Source organism: Schistocerca americana, chromosome 4 (genome assembly GCF_021461395.2).
Source record: "Schistocerca americana isolate TAMUIC-IGC-003095 chromosome 4, iqSchAmer2.1, whole genome shotgun sequence".
Taxonomy (NCBI): Eukaryota; Metazoa; Arthropoda; class Insecta; order Orthoptera; family Acrididae; genus Schistocerca; species Schistocerca americana.
Genome location: NC_060122.1, coordinates 506553373 through 506573904, shown reverse-complemented (window position 1 = coordinate 506573904; position 20532 = coordinate 506553373). Strand labels below are relative to the sequence as shown.

Sequence of the window (20532 nt, the reverse complement as noted above, 5' to 3'; positions counted from 1 at the left end):
CCACTGACTGTTAATGAAGGTTTCTGTACTTCAGTACTGTAACAGTTTGCCACAAGTCACCAACAGAGATCAGACCTTCACCCCCCCCCCCCCCCCCCCCCCGGTCTCTCTCTCTCTCTCTCTCTCTCTCTATGTGGGGGAGGGGGGTGCAGCAGTGGCAGTGTCTATTCCATCTTTAATACACTCATAGTACTCTACCTGTTTCACAATTAATGTGTTTCTCTAGCACCTTCCTTTCCTGCCATGGTCACCTACAAGATTTTCCATCTAGCTACATCAGTCTCCCTCTCACTGCATTCAACTGGTTAAATTGTGTTGCTCAATCCCCCTTGATGAATTCATATCTCACTTCAAAGTGGTTTTAAACAATAGAATAAATTTCACATGTGGGTAAGCTTGAAGATGCCTTTCTCTCGAACAATGACATAGGCCTACACCAACTCAGCTCCACTAGTTTCTAGACTGACACAAATTCTATCTAATGCCTCATGAAAGAGGCTGATTTGAGCTGTCAATATTCTAGACACCAAAGTTACAATTCCAAAGTACAGAAGATATTTCTTCACAGCACTACACTCCTGTCAGCCCTCAGGAAAACACTTCTTTAATAGAGCTTATAACGATTTCTTCTCATACTTCTCTTGAACATAATTGAACAATATTTATAGCTAAACTAATAGAAAGGGTTTGAGGTTTTGGCTACAATGGAAGCATAAACAGATCAAAAGGTGCACAAGTTGATTCTAGCTTGATCGGTCAGTACAGAAACATTAGCAATAAATAAATTTATTTCACTAATCATGTATACAGGCCCATTATTAGATTTAAAAGTAGGAAGCAGGGTTATTAAACACTCCATCAACAATGAGGTCATTAGATACACCTTGATTATAGAAGGAATTCAGCCAGATGCTTTTCAAAGGAATCACTCCAACATTCCTGCCAAGTAATTTAGGGGAACCATGGAAATCCTAAATCTGGATGACCACACAGATTTTTGAACTGTCATCCTCACAACTGCAAATCCAGTGCCTTTAAGAACTACTCGCAAGGCTTAATTTTGACAGATCTTCCTAGTTTGACCAATATTGCAGCATTATGTATTGAAGGAGAAATGAAAAATCACTTGGGCAATTTTTTCACGTTTGAATGACTTCAGTGTCTTAGACATTTATTTTATTTCTCATTTAACAGAGTAACTTTAATTACAAACAATTTCAAGTTTGTCTTTGCAGGCATTAAAGCTGTATCATCCTCTTTTCAGGATCATATGCATATCTTTTGAATGCAACTGTAAATTTCACAGGGCCAGTATCATTTCCATCATCTTGTACAGCAACATTTTTACCCTTTTTCTTTGAGCCTTGATTTATTTGAGAAATAGTTGTATCTTTCAGGCCACCTGCAACAGAGTAATATACAGAATATGCTGCATACCCAAATAACCTGGAAATTATGTGGCAGTATACATGCAACAATAATAGATACACATGAGACAAACTGAACCATGTACTGTATACATTTAAGTCCACACATGCTGCAAAATGCAAATAGGCCTGCTTCTGTGGATATTCTAATAATCTATAGTATACGTAGATCTTGATCTACCCATATGAATAACATCTATATATGCCTCATGCTTAAGATGGGTGTACACACAACATTATCTAAAATCAGGCACAGAGATTTTTATAGAGAGAGGCATGTAGATGATGTAGAGATGACAGCACAGAAAAACAGGTCTGTATGTACGTTCACTGAAGTACCAGTTAGGAAAAAATCAAACAACAGAAAATCCATGATGGAATGTAACAACAATATGAAAAGGGAAGTTGCTGCTCACCATATAGCAGAGACGTCAAGTCGCAGATAGGCACAACAAAAAGCCTGTTACAAATAAAGCTTTCGGCCAGTAAGGCCTTCGTCAAAAATAGACCACACACACACACACACACACACACACACACACACACACACACACACACACACACACACACACACGTGTAATATTGCAGGTGATTATGTGACCTATATTTTATCAGTCAACAAAGATGAAAGGTATCACTCTCCAGTAATTCAGGAACTGACCTGGAATTCTGATGTTTATTTTCCCACTCTGGCCAAATGCTCCATCTATTACTCCCTCTTCACCAGTGGACAGGTTCACTTTTAACCCTATAAACAGCTGGATGTTTGTTTCCTTCTTGAAAATGTCCTTTCCAATTACTTCATTTGCATTTTTTATTCTGTCAACAATTCCAGTCTTGCATTTGTCTTTGTAAACTTTGAGTTTTGGTAGTACAGCAGTGGAATAATTTTTATCAACAATCCTCTCAAGCATCTTTCCCCAGAATGCAATTCGACAACTGTTACTATTGATATCAATGTCCAGTTTTGAACCAATGACAAGGGAACGAGAACTTGCCAATATTGGTTTCTCAAACTCAAGTAAAACATATTGTTTTAAAGGTAATTCCTTTTCTATCTGTTTCGTGCTATCTGATTCATCAGACAGTAACTCATCTTGATACTTGTATATCTGCTGAAAACTGAAGGAATCACCTCTGTCATCAGACTTCTCACAGCATTTATCATTCTCCATGAGCCCAAAAACTGAAACTTTTGCCATCACAGTTTCATAACCAACACTTATATGAAATTTCATTTTTGATTTTACAGAACTCTTGAAATACCTGATCTTCTGTGCAGAAATAATTGCAGCATGTATATTTGTGATATATCCTGGGCAACACACTAGCCCTCTTTCTAGAAGTTTTGGATCAAACTGTGTAACACATATACCTAGTCGATCTCCTTGTGACGCCTGTTCAACTGGCTGACGAAACATCTGCATTGTTTTTACCTTTTTAGTAACTTGCATTGAAGGGATTTCAATTGCCTGAAAAGAAATGAAACATATACATAAAAATTATGACACAACGTTTTTATAGTCAAATGACTATTCCAAGAGGAAAAAGTACAGTCATGTTACACTATTCAGACTGAAAACTTATGAAAAGAAATTCATGCTATAAAAGAGTAGCCAATCTCTATTACTATTTCTTGCACATTAAAAAAGTCATAATAAAAAATTGAATGATAAGACTGATTTGAAAAGAAGATGTAACACCATGAATAGTGTTTCTATTTCCTTCATTGTCACTGCCCCACCTATGTTTGTTGACATGTAGCAAATGCAGACAGGGAGGGGGAGGGGGAGGGGGGGGAGGGAGGGAGGGATGGAGGGAGGGGGGAGGGAGAGAGAGAGAGAGGGGGGGAGGGAGGGAGGGAGAGAGATAGAGAGAGAGAGAGAGAGAGAGATGTTATGGGGTGTGGAAGGTAGGCAGAATTTGGAGGACTTGACATGCAGAATCATACAAATTTACCTAACTTTATAACTTAGGTTGAGATCAATGTAGTTAAACTGTGCAAACTTTAAAAAGGTATTAAAAATACAAACACAGTCAAATCACACTTACTGTCTCTAGCTTTTACTCACAGTCACCTAAATAATCACACACTATCACCAAAATTATAAATATGATGTCTATTCTAAAGTCTGCTAAAACCCCAATAGATCAGCAAAGAGGGGCTGCAGTAAGAACACAGGAAAATTTGACTGGTTGATCATCTACACACAACCTGAAAAAAACATTAAACTCTACCCCCCAATAATTGAGAAATGAAACCATGCAGTTCAAAAAACTTAAAAAGCTGTATCACATACATATATCTGTCTGCTAAGATAGATGGCAGATATGCAGTTGAACTAGCCTCCACATTCAGGTCTGAAAATAAAATATAACTTATTAAAATGCTGTGTCCTAAAATTGGTATGCGAAAAGACCTGGAAAATCTGCTAACTCCACCTCTTGCCTTTAGCAGCTGCAGCCAATCATCCATCACTTCCAGATACTCTCATTCCTGTGAATGCATGGTTTTGTACCTCAACAGTAATGTCACAGTAATGTGCGGGGATGTTACAAAGGGCCATGGAATTTGCAGCATCTGTTTTTCTGGCTGCCTCTTCAGCCAGTTCATTACTTTAAGTTTCAAAGTGTCTTGGCACCCAGTAGTACTTCTTCCCCGCCTTCTTTATAAGCAGAGCACAGAATTATAGATATTCTGAACTTGTTTGTGTGTTATATTGAATGAACGTCAGTTCTGGAATCAAAGCACACATGAAATTTCACAACCAGAATATCGTTCATCTGCTCCAGAGCTCTCAAGGTAACATTTAGCTCCACCTAAAACACTCTGTATTTATTTGGTGAACATATCTCAAAGAAAAACTCAGAGAAAATCATAGAGAAGTGAAGACTGTCATTTCATTTAGACCCATCTTTGATTTCTGCTGTACAATTGTGGTGCTAATTTAAAATTTCATGAAACATTGAGTAAAAATAAACCCAGGAATGCAGTCCCTGCTGTACCTCAATAAACCTGAAATTACTCTGGGCATAAGTTGGTTCATCTACATCTACATCTACATAGATACTCCGCAAGCCATCATATGGTGTGTGGCGGAGGGTACCTTGTACCATTATTTGTCAATTGCTTTACTGTTCAACTCGCAAATAGAGCAAGGAAAAAACAACTGCCTATATGCCTCCATATGAGCCCTAATCTCTCATATCTTATCTTTGTGGTCCTTACACACAATGTATGTTGGCAGCAGCAGAATCGTTCAACAGTCAGCTTCAAATGCCAGTTCCTTTAAATTTTCTCGATAGTGTTTCTTGAAAAGAGTGTCACCTTCACTCCAGGGATTCCCATTTGAGTTTCCAAAGTATCTCCGTGACACTTATGTGGTGTTCAAACCTGCTGGTAACAAATCTTGCAGCCCGCCTCTGAATTGCTTCGATGTCTTCCTTCAATTCAACAAGGAATGGATCCCAAACATCGAGCAGTACTCAAGAATAGGTCACACCAGCATCCTATAGGTGGTCTCCTTTGCAGGTGAAACATACTTTCCTAAAATTCTACCAATAAACCAAAGCCAGCCATTTGCCTTCCCTACCACAGTTCTCACATACTCATTCCACCTCACATTGCTTTGCAAAGTTATGCGCAGATATTTAAACGACTTGACTGTGTATACGAGTATTACGGGTTTGATCGTCCAACTCATCCACATTAACTTACATTTTTCCACATTTAGGGCTAAGCTGCCATTCAACACACTAACCAGAAATTTTGTCTTTGTTATCTTGTATCTTCCTACAGTCACTCAACTGCGGCATCTTACTGTACACCCCGGCATCATCAGCAAATAACCGCAGACTGCTGCCCACCCTATCCGCCAAATCATTTATGTCTACGGAGAACAGCAGCAGTCCTATTACACTTCCCTAGAGTACTCCTGACAACACCATTGTCTCTGATTAACACTTGCTGTCGAGGACAACACACTGGGTTCTATTATTTAAGAAGTCTTCAAGCCACTCTCATAACTGTGAACCTATTCCATGTGCTCTTACCGTCATTAACAGCCTGCAATGAGGCACGGTGTCACATGCTTTCCAGAAATATGGAATCTACCTGTTACCCTTCATCCGTAGTTCCCAGTATATTATGTGAGAAAAGGGCAAACTCATTTTCACACGAGCAACGCTTTCTAAAATATGCCGATTCATAGACATAAGCTTCTCAGTCTCAAGAAAGTTTATTATATTCAAAATGAGAATATGTTCAAGGATTCTGCAGCATACACAAGTTAGGGATATTGGCCTTTAATTTTATGGGTCCATTCTTTTACCCTTCTTATATTAGCTTCTTTCCAGTCACTTGGGACTTTGTGCTGGGCGAGAGATTCATGATAAGTGCAAGCTACATAAGGGGCCAGTGCCGTAGAGTACTCCGGTTTCACCCATGTGTCAAGGTTGACATTTGTCCCATATAAACAGTCTCTTGGCCATGCTTTGCACAGATCACACATCCCTTAATTATTCAAAGGTGAATTTCAAAAATCATTTCTATGGTAGGAAGAGCAACAGTTTGGCATACTGGTGATTACAGAACATCACAGAAACTGTATGCATAACACATTAAGAAGAGATGGTGGATAGAGTCGATGAGTTTGATACGTACAGGTCTCATCGACCCATACTCAGTGCACCCAAAATTAGGCCAGGATCAGAAAGAAGCCTTATAAACTGGTACAGTTCCCAGGACCAGTGGCTGTGGTTCTTTAGGACATTCAGTGAATTCAAAGAACTGTATGTAATGTGCTTTAGGATTCAACCGTGCTCTCTCACTACCTCTCTCTAATCCCTTGGTTGTGGTAACCATAATAGCTTTGAATCAAATATGAGACCCGTAAAGCTCTCCCAAATCTTTCAGGCTGGATGCTGAATCTAGGCTGACAATGGTGGTGGTTTTAGCAAATCGCTTTACCATGGGCAATGTCTTCAAGTGATGTTTGGAGACACTCTTCCTCCTGTACAATAGCTATGGATAGTCACAAGCTTCAAATATAGCCAGTTCAATACACATAGTCCAGATGGCCTCGGTAAGCAACCATTTTCGTTGCTTTCTTTTGTACACTGTTTAATCTCTCAAGAGAATTGAGATTGGGAAGTGGACACTGGAGTGCAAATTGCCAATCACTCACTATTCAGCAGTATCCGCAAGGGTGTATTGAGATAGATGCGATATGGTAAGGCACCATAGCTTTTCTGAAGTGCATGCTGTGCCCATTGTTCTGAAGAGAGGGGGTTCTCACCAGCTTTATCCAAAGGGCACTTATGGCCATACCCTAAAATCACACTGTCTGCAGCACAAATGCAAAAATGCTTGCAAGTTGCTCCCTGCAGTCTACCAGTGCTGTGTGGTAGAAAATTAGTTCTTAGTTCTCCCTCCACCCGCCTAATGTTTTAGGGCCTCTCAACTCTATGTCTTTATTACTGTCTATGTTAAGATCATGTTTGTGCTAAAAATCAGAATGAGTAAGAAGAAAATGGCTGAGAAGGAGTCACATTATGCAAAACAAAAATTTTGTGAATTCTTCCACTTCAAGCTCAGTGGGTAGAAGATTACTGTCAGTGGGCTGATTTGTAATCTGTTACTTAACAGAAGTATCGTGAGAATGGCTGTTACTAAGTGTTTTACATCCAGCAACAGATTGTAATTGAGTGGCAGAAACATCCAGTCAGTTGTCGTCACATGTAATGAAATTTGTAAAACACAAATGCTTTATAGCACTCGAGGAAGGCCAATCTGACTTCAATGTATAATTTTCAACTACAACATTGCAAAATATTTAACACTTTGATTTATATTGTGAAGAGCATTTCAGTTCCGGTAGTGCACTTAATTTTTCATTTTGTTGGCAAACTGAAAATTTATCGTATTCTCCAAACACAGAAATCAATTTCTTCTTGACTTCAGATACAATAAAGTACACATCATCAAACCTCAACTGAAGAAAATCTGAAGGTTACGGAATAGCACTTTCTCCAAGACAGTTGGAACATAGGTCATCTGCAAATAGCAGGAACATCATGGAGTTCATAAAGTCCTTATCATAACTAGGAATTGCCTCCACTGAGTGCATTTTATGACTTTATGGCATTCTAATTGATTAAACAATCAATACTACAACTCCTGCTTATTTACAAAGCACATAATTGTAACTACACCAACATATATAGATTCAAAACCATCACATGAGAACACCTCATACAAAACAGAACATAACCATCCATATTTGACTGTGCTGTACTGTCAGTTCATCATTCAAACTGTTTACATCAGCTTCCATACAATAATAATAATAATAAAAAGCAACATCCACCATCTTTCAAAGGAAAACACGGCACAGCAGAATTGTGATGATGTTGGTGACAGTCAGGTATTTCAGTGCTTGGATGCTGCTTTAAGTAACTTTAGGCAAGTTCTATGCCATATCATTTGCTATCTCTATGCTGTAATCTCAAAGGTTCTTTCCATTAAGGCATTATACCACTAAGAATGACAGTAAGGACAGTCACATCTAAAATTAACAGATATCAACCTTTTACTCGGAATTATAGAATGATACCAATTCAAAAACTGGAAAAGTTTTGGGTTGTGGAGAGTTGAATGAATGCCTCATTTATTGAGCTACATGAGTTTGGAAGGCCACTGAGCAATAACATATGCCTTCTACCTATTAATAAACAATAATAAATATGAAAATTACTGTCATTTTATTACTATCTGTTTTATGATATAAACACATTTTGGAACGTCCATGAAAACTCAAATTCAACTACAATACTGCTGATCATGCTTCAAACTACATTCTACATCTACTTGGATACTCTGCAAATCACATTTAAGTGCCTAGCAGAGGGTTCATCGAACCACCTTCACAATTCTCTATTATTCCAATCTTGTATAGTGCGTGGAATGAATGAACACCTATATCTTTCCGTACGAGCTCTGATTTCCCTTATTTTATCATGGTGATCATTCCTCCTTATGTACATCAGTGTCAACAAAATATTTTCGCATTCGGAGGAGAAAGTTGGTGATTGGAATTTCTTGAGAAGATTCCGTCGCAACGAAAAACCCCTTTTTCCAGCCCAAATCCTGTATCGTTTCTGTGACTCTCTCTCCCATATTTCTTTCTTTGAACTTTTTGATGTACTCTGTCAGTCCTATCTGGTAAGGATCCCACACCGCGCAGCAGTATTCTAAAAGAGGACGGACAAGCGTAGTGTACACTGTCTCTGTAGTAGGTCTGTTATATTTTCTAAGTGTCCTGCCAATAAAACACAGTCTTTGGTTAGCCTTCCCCACAACATTTTCTACGTGTTCCTTCCAATTTAAGTTGTTCGTAATTGTAATACCTAGGTATTTTGTTGAAGTTATGGATTTTAGATTAGACTGATTTATTGTGTAACCGAAGTTTAACGAGTTCCTTTTAGCACTCATGTGGATGACCTCACACTTTTCGTTATTCAGGGTCAACTGCCACTTTTTGCAACATTCAGATATTTTTTTCTAAATTGTTTTGCAGTTTGTTTTGATCTTCTGATGACTTTATTAGTCGATAAATGACAGCATCATCTGCAAACAACTGAAGACGGCTGCTCAGACTGTCTCCCAAATTGTTTATATAGATAAGGAGCAGCAAAGGGCCTATAACACTACCTTGGGGAATGCCAGAAATCACTTCTGCTTTACTCGATGACTTTCTGTCAGTTACTACGAACTGTGACCTCTCTGACAGGAAATCACAAATCCAGTCACATAACTGATACGAAATTCCATAAGCATGCAATTTCAATACGAGCCGCTTGTGTGGTACTGTGTCAAAAGCCTTCTGGAAATCCAGAAATACGGAATCGATCTGAAATCCCTTGTCAATAGCACTCAACGCTTCATGTGAATAAAGAGCTAGTTGTGTTTCACAAGAACGATGTTTTCTAAACCCATGTTGACTGTGTATCAATAGACAGTTTTCTTCGAGGTAATTCATAATGTTCGAACACAATATATGTTCTAAAATTCTGCTGCATATCGACGTTAACAATATGCTCCTGTAATTTAGTGGATTACTCCTACTACCTTTCTTGAATATTGGTGTGACCTGTGCAACTTTCCAGTCTTCGGGTGCGGTTCTTTCGTCGAGCGAACGGTTGTATATGATTGTTAAGTATGGAGCTAATGCATCAGCATACTCCGAAAAGAACCTAATTGGTATACAGTCTGGACCAGAAGACTTGCTTTTATTAAGTGATTTAAGTTGCTTCACTACTCCAAGGATATTTACTTCTACGTTACTCATGTTGGCAGTTGTTCTCGATTCGAATTCTGGAATATTTACTTCATCTTCTTTTGTGAAGGCATTTTGGAAGGCTGTGTTTAGTAACATTAGTTCTTCATTTATACATGCTTGCTGCAACTGTAACATGAGAGCTAAGTATCATGGAGGGTTGGCAAGGGATATCCGGATTAACTAATTTGAAAGAAACTAGATTCTTTGGACCATATTGAAACACAGTGGGATAATCAGAACTTTAGCCAGCACTGATCAGTCTGCATCAAATACTCACACTGGGAACTTTTTACAAGAATCATTCTTCTATGTCATCATCAAAAAGATGAAAAATCTCTATAACACTGCTTCCATTCCACGCCAAAAAAATACATCACTTGTGACTTTCCACAACACCCCTACACTTCTGATAAATTCTACAATGACTACATAATTCAGGTTATCACAAAGTACAGATAAAATTTGTAGAGTTATAACAACACCCCGATAATTAAAAAGGTACCATCAAAACTCATTCTGCAAAGCTACAGTTGTGAAAGGAATAGACTATGGGCAATTCTATGATGAACTAGACATTCAAGACATTGCCCTATCACATTGGTGGTTCGGGCACACAATGAACACAATCAAGTGCACGTGAATGGAGACATATAAAAACAATTTACACATCATGCTGTATTAATATCCAATATTTTCAAAAAAAATTTAACAACACCAATAAATACCTAAAGAACTTCATTAGTTATATCAACCTCTACAGCAGAAACTAAGATCAGTTCCTACTGTGCAACAGTAACAATACACAATCTGTCAAATAATTTTTTTAATTCTCTATAACTATTTTTAAGAGAGAAATAAAAGATTAAGTCTACATACATCATTAACATTTACAGATCCCTGGAGAACAGTTCCAGTCATTACAGTCCCCTGTCCACGAATGCTGAAGCAATGATCAACAGCAAACAAGAATGGTTCCGAGGTACCACGGGTGGGAACATAAGCATATTGTTTTAGTGTTTCTATAAGTTCTTCTATTCCTGTGAAACAGATTATATATTATTACCACTTACAGGGCATGCATCATATTTCAATATATAAAACATAAAATGTAACTACAACCTCCTTCATAGTCATCAAAAGAAAATATTACAATATTTTTCATTTATACAGGATTTATCAGAAAACAAAAATTGACATAAGGAAATGATATGGTAATACAGTCAAAATCATTCCAGTAAACATAGATCCAGAAAGATGCCATTTGTGAGATAATTTTGAACGTGTGGTTATAAGCTGCCATTTGTGACAGCACGGGAAAAAAAATTTATTGCACTCTAAATTAAATACGATGGCTCTTGTTGTCTTCACTGATGATGATAAATTCAGCTTCTCTTTCCTGAGTGGATTAGTAATCGAAATAATGAAATTAAATTTGTTCTTGATGCTATTAACCACTGAGACAATTAATCACTAGGCATTATCCAGCTGCAAATTATGTGAAATGATGACCTGTGACTACAACATTTCAATTTGCGCTAATAAAAGTTTATTGTCTCTAAAACTGTCACATAAACCTAAAGACTGGTGAAACCAACTACTTCAGCAAGTTGTTAAAAGCGACTTGAGCCTCCAATATAGCGGGAGGTAAACTTGCTATATAAAACTTAATAAATTGAAAAAACTGCTGAAAAATATTAATTTTGTTCACTGCTAACCGTTAAAGGAAAATCAACCACAGACTAACCCATACTTAATTTGAGTCAAACTGACACATGATGCTACTCCTAAGTGCTTATTTGTGGTAAAATCATCAGAGACCCTTGGAGGTAAAACTGGGATAAAGTCCAACTTTAGTATTCAGAAACAGAGTCCAAAACCCACATCACACGAGAATTACAAGTCCAGATGGTCACCTGGGAGAAGATAACCAGACATCTGACTAGGCCCTAAGTTTTCTAAGTCCAGCTAATCGACTGTCCATAAAATTTTTATCTCCCTAAAGCCTGTGTGCCTGGAATCACCACACAGCTTGACCTACATGCTGCTTCAGTTAGATTGCAAAGAACATTTTCCAACCAGCACAGGTCCCACTCCAACCACATTGCACCGAACTCTCTCCCTGCCATGATGGCTGTCGCCCTCAGTCCACCTCCTCCACAGAATTCCTGTATATGTCGCTTAATGAGGTCTGCAGTTACATCAGCCTCACTTACATCTTTTGATACAGAGTATTTATGAATTATGTGACTGCCCCATTAAGCTACGTGCCAAAATTCTTGTCTAAAATGTTGCAATAATCAAAAAGCATTCTCTCTCTTTGTGCTGTTAAATATTATTACAACTATTAATTTGGTACCACTTCCCTAACAAATTTTTACTGATCTTACCATTGCTCTACTCAAAATTTATGTATCTTCAACAGTTCATCAGTTATGGATGACATAAATAAAAAAAAAGAAACATACATTAAAAATTATAAATTTTAAGAACGAAAGATGATGAATTGTGTGTTACAACCTTCACCAATGCATACTACCTTGCTGTCTGTGAACTTGTTTCGATTATATATCAATTTTCAACTAAAGTCCAACTAAAATGTGTCTCACTGCTGAATTAATTATGCTATAAATCTTGTGTATGTACCCGTTGAAGCACCCCACCAAGAGCTTAATTTGATTGCCCAATCTTCATTCTACATTAATTGGTAAAGAAATAATTATACTTTTGCTGACTGGCACTTACAGGAAAACTTCTTGATGGGTGTATCTTTTTATATATGATGATCGCCATGACTCATGGCTGGGGAATATGGTACATGTATGATGGGAACCTGGAATGTTTTGTAAGTTAATTGTGAAACAATGCCATTGATAAAGTTAAGGAATTCAGGCATTGAATTGTACAGGCTTGTCAAGATTCATGAGATGATACAGCAGTGTTTGAAGAATCTGTAACTCATTGCAGTGATAGGTGAAGTATTACACACAAATATGAGGACAACAAGTGTAAAACTGCAGTAAACTATAACATGAAATGAGCCAAACTAGCACTGAATTTCTTGTTACATTTCAAATACATTTGTACTAAGTAGGACAACATTTCATACTGAAGTCAATGGCGGCTTACAACCACATGTTCACAATTATTTTCCAAACTCATGTCTACTGGAATGTTATTGGTTCTATTTTCGCATATCTTCAACCACGTCAGTTTTCATTGTTAATTATCATACACATTATTTTATCAAGTTACATTTACTCTTTAACTGCTTATCAAAAACACTGATAAATAAAAGTTGAACACCATAAAATGTTCAGAAAATAGCTTTTTAAAGTAAAACATTTCATCTGAATATAGGTAATTTGACATCATATTCAGGAAAAAAAGGAAATCACACTACAACAATATGAAAGGGCAATGTAAAAAAAGGAACTGCAGAGTAGCAATCTTGAAGATGGAACCTAAAGGGAAAGAAATACTAAAAATAATTCACTTACTCTTTGCAGAGTACAAGCTAAAATGATTTAATGTAGTTCTATTAAAAATTGTCACGCTGGAAACAGAACCCTGCCTTTCACACTTGGTGTACAATCAGCTGACCTAGACAAACATACCTCACAAACTGACAAAGTTTCAAGGGAAAAATATCATGACAATTTGAAGCTTTGAAGTAGATTATTGGAAGGCCTCATATTGTGCACACCGCATGCGAAAGGATGTTTGGATTTGAATCCTGGACCAGCACTTAACTTGTCAAATACAGTTAAAAAGAAAAATGTTTACAAAATAATTATTTTTCAACCATGTCCCTGGACTTTCAGATTACAGGAACACTCTTATGTGGTTAACTTAACCCAATTGTTACATAAAATTGTGTCAACTAATCATGTAAAAAAATTAAGAAAAATAAAAAATAAATGACAGAAATATATTCTTAATCTTGGTGGCAAACTGAAGTAATACAGAGTCAAATTTGGAAAGTTAAAGCAATAGTTACTAACCTGCTAGAAAGAAAAACCAAATTAAAATTCTTCTTTCTTAAATCCCCTTTTTTCTTCGCGTATGTTTCATTTACATCAAAACAGAAGCGCTTATTTTCTACTGTAGGCAGTCTGTAGCTTGATAAGTGTGTAAGTTGAGGGGGGAGGGGGGGGGGGGACATTTTCCCTCATTACAGTTGAGCATCCCACATGCAATATAGGTAACAATTAAAATAGGTACCCTGTACTGAGAAAGGAAGCAGCAGTATTTTGGTCTTGTTCTGGAAACAGTCTCTAAATTTACCTGAAGTGACGTAGGAAAATCACTAGAGAAATAAATCACAATGATCTGAATGTGCCTTTTTTCAATTAATTATACAGCAATGCACAGAGCAATAACATTTTCCATACAATGACACACTACTACTACTACTACTACTACTAGTAGTAGTAGTAGTAGTAGTAGTAGTAGTAGCAGCAGTACTAGTACTAGGAGTAAGGAATGATGAGAAAGAATAATACTTTGTTCCAAATTGTATACATCATGAACACCAAAATTATGCTCAGCAAATGGACATTATTAAACACTGTACTATAAATGCATTCAAGGAACATCTCAAAGAATATGAAATTAAATTAATAAGTTATTACAGACCACTTCCGAAATAATTAGTGCTGGTGATGTTCTATTTAGGCAATATCAGTCAGGGATATTTGCTTTGGTATTTCTTAAATAGAAAGCTGTTTATTTACTTCATACAATTTAACTGCTGTTTACTAAATACTATTTACATCTGGAAGCATGAAGAATTATTTTGGGAACAGAATTATTGCATACAGTACTAACAGGTGTTTTCATTATCAGATTAAGAACAACAGATACCTTGCACAGTATGAACGCCCCAGTTAAGTAAAGGAAAAATGATCTATAATAAATTTGTCATTTTCTATAATTTCTTCCAATTATACATATTATTTAACAGATGAACGATATACTGAGAAAATAAGAAAAGGTAAGAGAGACTCAACATAAAAAATACATACCAACAGAACTACTGTTTAAATCAGAATCTCCCCCAGATTTTGCAGAAATACTAACTACAGGAGCATCTTTAAAGACAGTGTTTGCTAAAGTATTTTTCATTCTCTTTGTCATCTGTAAAATGTAATAAGTTAATGAGCTTTCTTCTGTAATTAAAGCACTGTCCTGTTAGATAATTATAAAATTATCTTACCTTTTCAATCATTACTCCTCTTTTCTCAGGTGGTAGTAAATCAATTTTATTTAAAACAACAATCATATGTTTGCACGTTATTTCCCCAATAATCAAGCACTCAGCAGTTTGAGTCTGCATGCCTTTTATTATATCAACTACAAGTATCATCATGTCTATAATCTGAGCTCCTGAAATATTTAAACGATCATTATTTCAGTAAAGACAACATTACACAGGTTCATTCATTAACCAGCAAAGTTCCATATTTATAAAGGTAAAAACACAGAAAATTATTTCTTTTATAAATATAAGGCAAGCCACTTGGTCAAAGTCTGTTGTCATCTACACAAGAGAGAAAATTAGTTGCATGAATGTGATATTATTCTAATAATTTAAATAAAATATTTTGAGTGTTTCAAAGAAAATTTAAATTATTCTTGCAGATTTCTGTATGGTAGAAGTTCAAGTGAAACTTACTGATAAAGGTGATAACACTGAAAAGTCTACCAAATGGAACACAATAGAAATACATAAATGTGTTGCAAGGAAGTTAGGACGGGGAAAATATAATGCAAATGGATAAGAGCACCTTGATCCAGAAACAAAGCAAAACCGTATTAACAATCTATACCATTCCTTACTAGTTTCCTTATGCCAGACATCTGTAACCTAATAAATTAATTGCAACACCAATAATTTAGATAAATAACCTTCTATTTCCACAATTACATTATAGCTCAAATAAAATAACTCTGTGATTGACAAATCGCAGTGTTGCTGGCCTGCAGCAAGCTAAACATGACAAGATTATTTGTATATCTAACCAAACAAGCAACTCAGTATGAAAACAACTACACGTGCCTGGTCACTGGCCCTTCTACTCAACTTGCTTGAACTGTTTGTCCTTACTAGCAGCTTAGTCTTTACATGAATACATTAATATTTTCCAAAGAAATTAATCTGAACTACATAGGCCTGCTTACAAAGCAGTATTCCTTGTCATGCTGCTACACACTGAACATTGTTTCTTAGCACAGACAAAACAGAAGGTTTCAATCTCAAATCTAGGTTATCATATAATTTTCAGAAGGGGTGGCTGTGGGCAGAGATGTCCTGTATTTTTATTTATGTTCAATGGGATGTTTTTGGAGATGTCTGCATCATGGTGAATTACTAAATTCTGCATCCTAGACAAAGAAGTAACAATAATTATTTTTGTGTTTTGTATTATGGTTACGCGCATCATAGTGCAGATGAAATAGCTTTTTACCATCAGAAAGAAAGAGCCTACCATTAAGAAGTAAATGTATTGTGAAGAGAGGCATTCTAAGACAAAGGTGCCCTTCCCCAGTAGGAACAAGGGCTGCCCTCACCCCTGACCCACAGCTCTCAGGGAAAGCAAAAAATGTAGTGTAGGTTTTCTCTTTCAAGAAAATGATTCAAAAGTCAATATTATGCTGTCTCTAACAAGGTCAAAATTGGAACATTTTCATGACTACTTACACATTGCTATTCGTCTTCCAAAATACTGAACATACTCCACACTCCCTGGTCTGGCCCCCTCTCCCCCAAACTATCTTATGGGTGCGCCCTTGCTGTCCAACACATGTACAGTTTCACCCAAACTTCTAAGGTTATAATTATATAGACAATGTAGTATCCTAAAACGAGCAATTTCAGATAGGAACTAGAAATGACTGTTTTAGCAGTATCAAGTCTTGAAAGAGTAATGTGTGTAAGACATGTGTTTGTAAACTGTTTGTGTTTTATACTGAACAATCACTTTACATCCACATCTCAAATCCCCATCATCTGCTGAGCTGGAATTGTGTAAGATACTAATACCACCCTATTTGAATGGTACACATTATTTTGGGCTCATTCGAGATGTGTTGCCACACTTGTTTGGACTTTACCTCTTATTTTCCATGAGAGGACATAGTAGGCAACACAATGGTGCACCAGCCCACTTCAGTTTTCATGTCCATGAGTATCTAAACAGTGGTTGATACCTGGACATACAAAAATAAAAATGCAACAACATTTTATTCATGGCTGTACTTCTTGCATTGGGAATGGGGATTGTTATTTGCGTAGAAGTAGTGAAACTTGAAAAATGAAGTAGCAACAGCAGAAACCACAAGGAGATCAGCATCATCAAATAATCTAGTAAATTGTGTGAATGTGCTAAAGCTGTTGAAACATAAATAAATGCAATAGACCAACATGATGAAAAAGACATGTGACAAACTATAATAACAATGGAGACTTCAGGTAGGAATATCAATAATGAGGGAACTAGCAGAAATTGTGGCAAGTAGCAACCCAAGTTTCAATGTCGTGGATATCACCAATCCTCATATTGCACTTAAGGAAATGCTGAAAGGCTGTGAGAAGTCATTTAAGACCTGGCAGTGATTGTGTGCTAGCTGGAGGTGCAAACAATGTGTGTAGAAGCAAGAGGACATGTGCACAGAGTGTTCTAATTGAAGCTTTCCAGAAATGCCAAACGCGGACTACTACAGCATTAGTATACCAGAAAGAGCCGATCTCATGGAAGTATCATGTGTTATCTCCAAATAACATCCATCAAAACAAAACAATTGTAAAGATCTGCACTGATTACACAAATGCTACATTTGCATGTGCAGACAGTACCATAAGAGGCCACTTCATTAGACATGGTCTTCATGGAATAGAAAGGCCAAAGAAGCTATGAACATCGAAATTCTGAAGGTTGTGAAACCATGTACTCATGGGAAAAGCATGACTACTCATCTGCAAGACTGCCAGTCACCAGAACCTAATGTCAGGTCAGCCAAAGCAGAAGTCACATCACCTACAACAGAAGTCATGTCAAAGAGTTAATTTAAACTTTTGTATAGCTTTCAGACCTTGTTTTGAATATGCGTGAAGCAATCGGAATTAACAGGTGTGTAACTCACATTGGTTTATTCTAATTACAAAGTCAGGTTAGTATCTGATGCAAAAAACTGAAGTAGGCTAGATAGTGTGCTAGACCTCTACCTGTTCATCTCAATATCAGAAAGGCAATGCCCTGACTGTCCGACTCATCATCGCCCAGCCCAAAATGCTAAGGACAGAAGATTGAAATTTGAATAATGGGACCATGTTTAGCCCAGAAACTACAACAGAATCATATTAATGGATTTTTAACTGCTTCCTCACGTAAAAATTTCATGTTTAAGAGTGAAAAGTAAATAAACTGTGTTTTGTTAAATTAATATAAGGGAAGGAAAACATTATTTGTTTACTTTCATCCTTGAAAAAATACAATAGGAATGTTGGACCCAGCAGGCCACAAACTTCAACAAAAAATTTTACTTAACAGATAACTTTTCTGATACATCAAAGAAAATTATTATGTAATCATACAGTCAGTATTTTAGTCTAAGCATGTAACACGTTGTGACTGAAAGGCAAAATATAAGCAAGAACCCTGTTGAATGAAATAGAGAGAAAACTGGAGATACTGTCAGTATGAGCAATACAGCTGGTCTCAAAAACAGAGTCCAAAAAAAGTTAAAGACCCTGGAAGAATATATACATCTCATCTGTACATCACAGTGAGTGAATAGAAGTTACAGCCACATCCACACCAAACATAAATAATTTAATTTCATGTGGAATACAGTCATCTCTAACTTCATGTATGCCATGCTCACTCGCAAATCAAGAAGAAACAGCTAACTTGGAAGCAGCAGCTCAAGGTACATTTGTTTATTTCTTTCTCTTAGGCCTTATGGAAGTATTGTAGACATATAATTTTGACAAGTCTCAATGTTGTAAGGATGTGAGGACAGGTCAATAACTTGCATTCGAAGAGACAAATACTGTGATGAGAGTCTGAAATATACTGTCTATTAGCAGAGCACATGTCAAAATTTATATCAGTAGTTAACAATTTACAGATACACTGTGTCAAGGATCAAAAGGTAAAGTGTGCTGGCAATAGCACAGGGAAAATTTTATGTAAAACAGTGAGAATGAAATAAGAGGCTTTGGAATACATATGATGGAAGTATTTCCATGACATGGTATGCTCGTTTAGCATATATCTGGTATTTTAGCTGCATAAACTTTCATGTCATTCTTTACTGTCCAAATATAGTGCTGATCACTGAGTGAATTCATTGCCTCTGCCACATCTTAATCTTGCCTATCAATCTATCACTAACATTTACAAAGCTTATATGATTACAGTGCCATTAAAAAAAACTGCAGTAGCAAACACTGCTTATGTTTTGCCATTATGCATGGCTGTTCTCACAAGCTCTAAATTTGGAAACCTAAAAGCTAATTATCAAAAATAATCTGAATGTCGGATAATGTAATAAGCCTGGAAATAACAGTAAAACCATCACCACCATCCAACTGTACAATATTCCTTTATTAATGAGTCTGTTATAAACTGACAATAATTCACAGAACACATAGCAACAGAAATTGTTGAGTACGCTAATGTACTAAATTTTCTGATTCAGCATGCACTTATACAAGTGTTCATGAACATATACAGGTAATCAAATATATACTGTATGAATGTACAAAATGAAAACTGAAAATCTCTAAGAACAGTTGGAAATTTACGGTACAAAGTGTAAATGTATTAGGCCATTTAAATTCATAAATCACGTCGTAGAAACAGCTTACATCCTAGTGGAGGGTTATTATTTGATTCCTATAGTGTATATGAATTTACGCACCACCAATAATTGTTCGTATCAGAGAGGCATGGCCAGGACAGTCCACAAATGTGAACTGCAAAATCTCTTTATCACTATATTTCGTAAGATGGGGCGGCATGTCAACCTGAAAAGAACTAAATCCAAGATCAATCGTTATTCCTCTTTCTTGAGATTGAGGATTCTTGTCAAACGCCGCTGTGCTGGCAACTGTACTAATTGCTTTTGCTAAAGAGGTTTTTCCGGAATCAACGTGACCCAGAATGCCTACATTTAAATTCAGAATTTGTCTACCCATCGCTATTTGTTTTCTAGTCACTATAACAGAATACCGAAACTGGAGCTATGCATTAGGTTATTTAGGTTATGTTGTTTTGACAGTAATGGATGGACTCCACTGTTCTGACAATTCATAAACATTAAGCTGCTTTCTTGGATATCCACTACAACTCAGAATGAAACGACTGTCACACGCTTGTTTTTTGGTAAGTTCCGCTGCAGATGTTTGAAAATCGCGCACGTCCTCTAACTAGCACTCAACAAAACACTCTTTGCCCACATTACTCTGCGGCTATGATGTAATTTCAAGGTGTTATCTCGTACATTAATGAGGCACTGGCTACAAAAATGTTGACGCTAGCGATAAACAGAAATCCGATTATTACATGAATCTCATCCGATTATTACATGAATCTCATGATGTGAACTGTACAGCGCCGATATTTATTGTTTACCAATGGTGTGCAACTTTGCACTATGTATGTGTGAGTGAATGGGGTGGTTTGGGAGAATCTAAACCTGTTATGTATTTTTTAAGTTATCCTTAATTTATCTTAACAAACGCGACACATTTTTCTCGTTTC

At 36.7% G+C, this 20532-nt stretch overlaps 1 protein-coding gene across 2 annotated transcripts; it reads right to left on the bottom strand.

Moving 5' to 3' along the window:
- Nucleotides 1–770: 770 nt before the first annotated feature.
- On the bottom strand, nt 771–20406 carry LOC124612608 (selenocysteine-specific elongation factor). 2 transcript variants are annotated; one of them, XM_047140902.1, is made up of 6 exons: nt 20357–20406; nt 14982–15151; nt 14791–14902; nt 10643–10803; nt 2089–2899; nt 771–1402 (listed from the first exon to the last, which is right to left on the bottom strand). In XM_047140902.1, exons 2-6 carry the CDS (start codon nt 15132–15134, stop codon nt 1239–1241), a joined length of 1401 nt encoding a protein of 466 aa, XP_046996858.1. In that variant the 5' UTR covers nt 15135–15151; nt 20357–20406; the 3' UTR covers nt 771–1238. The 2 variants fall into 2 exon arrangements, with proteins under 2 accessions (XP_046996858.1, XP_046996857.1); XM_047140901.1 differs by lacking the exon at nt 20357–20406 and adding an exon at nt 19691–20339.
- Between the last annotated feature and the right edge of the window lie 126 nt (nt 20407–20532).

Bases quoted from the DNA above. Each gene is read 5' to 3' on its own strand.
- LOC124612608 (XM_047140901.1), bottom strand. From the start codon at position 19,967: ATGGGTAGACAAATTCTGAATTTAAATGTAGGCATTCTGGGTCACGTT. The intron at 14,903-14,981 runs GTAAGATAATTT...TACATTTTACAG, and splicing joins GAGGAGTAATGATTGAAAAG to ATGACAAAGAGAATGAAAAA. The intron at 10,804-14,790 runs GTATGTATTTTT...TCTGTTTCACAG, and splicing joins TTTAAACAGTAGTTCTGTTG to GAATAGAAGAACTTATAGAA.